Genomic DNA, 4,575 nt, shown 5'->3' on the forward strand with positions numbered 1-4,575 from the left:
CTTTAATTCCAGCCTTCTGGGGGTAGAGGCAGGTGGATCTCTGCAAGTCCAAGCCCAGTAAACAAGGTGAGTTCTAGGCCAGCTAGGGCTGCATAGTGGGACTATGTCTCAAAAATTAAACAATATCAATTAGTATATTCAACTAAAAATCAGGAAAGTTAGCATTATTATCCCTTTTTTCAAAGAGCATCTACTGTGATTAAGAATCATGAGAAGGGAGAAATACATTAGTTCGCATTTCTCTCCCTTTTCCCCAATAAAATTACTGGGAGAAAAAGGGCAACATCATCTCCATATACACAATTTCACACACAAGTTCAACTCTGGCTCATGTACACATTGTGCAATGACTCTCAGTACTAGAAATGACATTTCTCTACATTGTTCTGCAACCCATTATACCAAAGACCTGGATATATATAACCCCACCCCGAAAAGATACAGAGATAAATAAGATATTTTGTACCTGCATCCAGGGGTGGCATTTGTAAGTGCAAAGGGTCTTGGAACATCCACACTACCATCACTGAACACATAAGGGAGGTGCTATGGTAATGCTGCTAAAATCTGCAGGACTCCTTTCAGGCAAGGGGAGTCAACAGAATATGATGAATGAGCTCACACATGAGCCACTGATTTGATAACATCTAAAATATAAAGAGATGGACGAAACAAAAAGCAGAAATAGGAACCCAGGAGGGAACGGGTTTGACAAAGCTCAGGACACCACGGGAACAAGTGAGGGTCGTTGAGTGCAGGTTTAGGTATTTTATACTCCTTAAGCCCAAAACAGTTTGGAGGTTCTCATTTCTCTTTTAAAACTGTCAAGCAAAATGAACATGCTCTGACTGTCCCCAAAGAGGTCACTTTCACAAAAGATAGTGTGGCAAGGGTCTTAAAATGTCAGAGGTCAAAGGTCTAGAGGACCTCAACCAAGATATCCAAACATATCCTAACCCAAGCCACTTGATCACTCCACATCTCAGTTGTCCAGTCCGTGTGTACATGTCACCCTTTAGATAACCGAAACACTAGCAGGGCAAATTAAAGTCCATCGAGTGAACTCAGGATGTGTGCAAACCTTAGTGTCCAATAGAAAGACGAGCAAATGTCTCAGAAATGGAGTTTGAGTATCTATATTTTGTAACTAATCATTTTCTGCAGTACTAATGTTTAAGTGGGTGAATTAAAGGTAACTTTGGAGGGAGGAGAATAGGGTCTCACTGAGTATTTCATGATAATCTAGAACTCACTATATAGCACAGGCTGACTGGTGATTCATGATCCTCTTGCCTTTGCCTCTTAAGTGCTAGTAAAACAGGAATGCCCCACCAGTAATGCATAATTACTGGCATTAATAACTATTTAAAGTAATATATAGTGTATTTTTAAACTCTCTCAAGCTAAGGTTCAATATTAATTATAGAAAAATTTGCTCACATTCAGTGAGAGCATTAGGAAATCTAGGGCCATCCAAACTGTACATAATTTACTTCTTTAGTATTCCTGTTTCTCTACTAAATATGGATGTATGTAGAATCATTGTTTCCAACATAAATAATTTGCATATATGGATATTTTTCCTCTGAAGATTACTGTTGGATGCCACAATTGTTTGGTAAGATTTAATGTATAATTACTGTTTCAGAAGTGAAAGCCTATTAAATATATATGAATCAGAAATACTTCCATATAATATATAACTACATATTAAGGCGGAATTTATGGCTCAGTTACTGTGAGATCAAATGCAATGGCTATTCCTGGTTGTCAACTGGCTCCATCTGGAATTAACTAAAGCCCAAGCATCTGGGTTCAACTGTTGAAGGATTTTTTTTTCTTCATTAAATCATTTGAAGTGGAAGACCTATTTTCAATCCAGATATGCTGAGTTGGAAAGAGGCACCTTTAACAGGGGCTACACCTTTTGCTGGAAGAGGAAAGCTTGCTCTCTTTACCTGCCCGCTCTTGTTCTCTCTGGTAAAGCCATTACTTTGCTGGCATTAGTGCCTGCTTCTTCAGGATAGCAGCGTCTACTGAAGACCAGCTGAGACATCTGGCCTTGTGGGCTGAACAACTGCTAGATTCTTGGAGTTTCCGTTGGTAGACAGCCATTGTTGGACTTGTTGGGCCACAGCATGTAAATCACTCTAATACATACATATTAGATATTCATTATATACAATATTTATTTCGTCCGTAAGTTCTGTGCTTCCACAGCAGTGATCCTCAACCTTCCAAATGCCACAGCCCTTAATTACAGTTATTCATGGTCTGGTGACCCCCCCCCCAGTCATAAAAGTTGCTACTTCACAACTGTAGTTTTGCTACTGTTATGAGTCATAATGCAAACATCTGTTTCCCGATTAGGCAGTCGCTGTGAAAGGATCACCCCATGGACTCTGTGTTACGATGCAGCGTGAGGTGGGACGTTTGTGGCAAGTCCCATGGCGGTGAGGACCACGGTAGGTGCCAGAATACGCCGTGCTGTCAGAGCTTGTGTGTAGAGCTTTACTAAAAGGGAGGGAAGAAAGAGAGCGACAGAGAAGGAGGGAGAGAGTGGGGAGGGGGGAGAGGGAGAGAGGCAGAGACCCGCCTGCCTCTTTAGTAGAATGGCAGGAGAGAGAGAGAGAGAGAGAGAGAGAGAGAGAGAGAGAGAGAGAGAGAGAGAGAGAGAGAGATCAGGAGTGGACAGAGTTTGTCTCTCCAAGGGACCTTTGCACCTGGGTACAGCCAGGGAACTGCTTTCCATAATCAGAGGGGTGACTGCCAGGGTCCCAAGGGGCGCCTAGATACTAACACTCAGAGTCACTGCGCTAGAGAACCCTAGCTAATACAGCAAATATTAAGAAACAGATTGAAATGCTTTGCAAAGTAAATGACTTTGAATTCGCAAGTGAGTGTTCAGAAAACAAAGAGCCGTAATTTTTGTTTCACCTACACTGTATCTTTCCAAAATCAGAACAAAAATATCAACTGCCTCCAAACCCACAGGCCACTCTGGCCAGGAAAGCAGCAGACACTCTCTGGGGACCCACAGGCCATGTTGGACAGGAGGCAGGCAGAGTAACTGTAGATCTTCACCTCCGCCTCCATCTCCCCAAGTCCAATCCCCCAGTCTCATCCCCATCTCTTTAGCAAACCTTCTGCTGTGACCCCTCCACCCTTTCTGTCCCCATTCCTAGGGAACTAACTAAGCAGACTCTAGTGGAATTTCCTGCTTTCCTCCCTCTTGTAAAGCACCTCTACCACCCCCAACACTTCCCCATACAAATCCTAACACATAGAAAATACATAGAGCTGTCTTCTTTTCTCCACGTGAGGGGGTGCGCGAATTCCCAGTGGTGGCCGCCCGCTCCGCACCTCTGCAGCTCTCGTGCCCCTTACGATGGCGGGCATCCTGTTCGAGGATATTTTTGATGTGAAAGACATTGATCCAGAAGGCAAGAAGTTTGACCGAGTATCTCGGCTGCACTGTGAGAGTGAGTCTTTCAAGATGGACCTCATCTTAGATGTCAACATTCAGATTTACCCCGTGGACTTGGGTGACAAGTTCCGGCTGGTCATAGCTAGTACTTTGTATGAGGATGGTACCTTGGATGATGGCGAATACAACCCCACAGATGACAGGCCTTCCAGGGCTGACCAGTTTGAATATGTAATGTATGGGAAAGTGTACAGGATTGAGGGGGACGAGACCTCAACCGAAGCAGCAACACGTCTCTCTGCATATGTGTCCTATGGGGGCCTGCTCATGAGACTTCAGGGTGATGCCAACAACCTACATGGATTTGAGGTGGATTCCAGAGTGTATCTGCTGATGAAGAAGCTGGCATTCTGAACCTCGTGGGAAACCAGCCATGCTGCTTTGTCACTCAAGTCGTGGACGTTGTTCAACCCTGAGTAGAAGCTGGCGGTGTTCGCCTTCAAAAGGACTGGCTCTGTGTCCACTGTGGGTGCGTCTTCAGTCTGTCTGAATTCGGTGGAAAACTCACTTGTCTGTGAAAAGCCAAGTGGGAGAGCTTAGCATGAATCTCAAGTTGTGTCTGTGTTTTTTTTTATTAAAGTTTACTTTTTCAGAAAAAAAAGAAAATACATAGAAATACATTTTATCTGGAACCCCCAGTGCCCATACCTATCAGGATGCTAGAAGGTTTTTCCACAGGCAACACACAGCCACTACACTTTCTTAAAAACCACAGAGGAAACAAAAACCAAAGGAAAAGACACCCACGTGCTTCTTCAATACCAGTCTAAAAACACAATCAATCACAGCCCCATTGAAAGTCTCAAATAACCTAGGTTGTGGCCAAGACTATACTCCACAAACTGACAGCAAGGCCCCAGTGCTGAAACAAACACCGACACGATTCACTGAACACAGAGATGTTGAGCTGGTGCCTACATAGAGCCTTCACCCCTACATTTGAGCATCTTTGATATGCTATGAGAAGAGGAATGAAGACACCAAGTCAGGTACAAATGCTTTATTTACAATGGTGTATGATCTGCAAGATATCCTGGGGCAATGGTGGCATAAACCTTGTGGGAGTAACCAACCAATAACTGATTTGA

The 4,575-nt window shown here is 43.6% G+C and overlaps 1 protein-coding gene across 1 annotated transcript; it reads left to right on the forward strand.

The window, feature by feature from the left end:
- The first annotated feature begins 3,302 nt into the window (after positions 1–3,302).
- On the forward strand, positions 3,303–4,043 carry LOC148122069 (DNA-directed RNA polymerases I, II, and III subunit RPABC3). Its single transcript, XM_087906281.1, has one exon. It carries the CDS (start codon positions 3,389–3,391, stop codon positions 3,839–3,841), a length of 453 nt encoding a protein of 150 aa, XP_087762407.1. The 5' UTR covers positions 3,303–3,388; the 3' UTR covers positions 3,842–4,043.
- The last annotated feature ends 532 nt before the right edge of the window (positions 4,044–4,575 follow it).

The sequence above is a fragment of the Myodes glareolus genome, chromosome 5 (genome assembly GCF_982192425.1).
Source record: "Myodes glareolus chromosome 5, mMyoGla1.1, whole genome shotgun sequence".
Lineage (NCBI taxonomy): Eukaryota > Metazoa > Chordata > Mammalia > Rodentia > Cricetidae > Myodes > Myodes glareolus.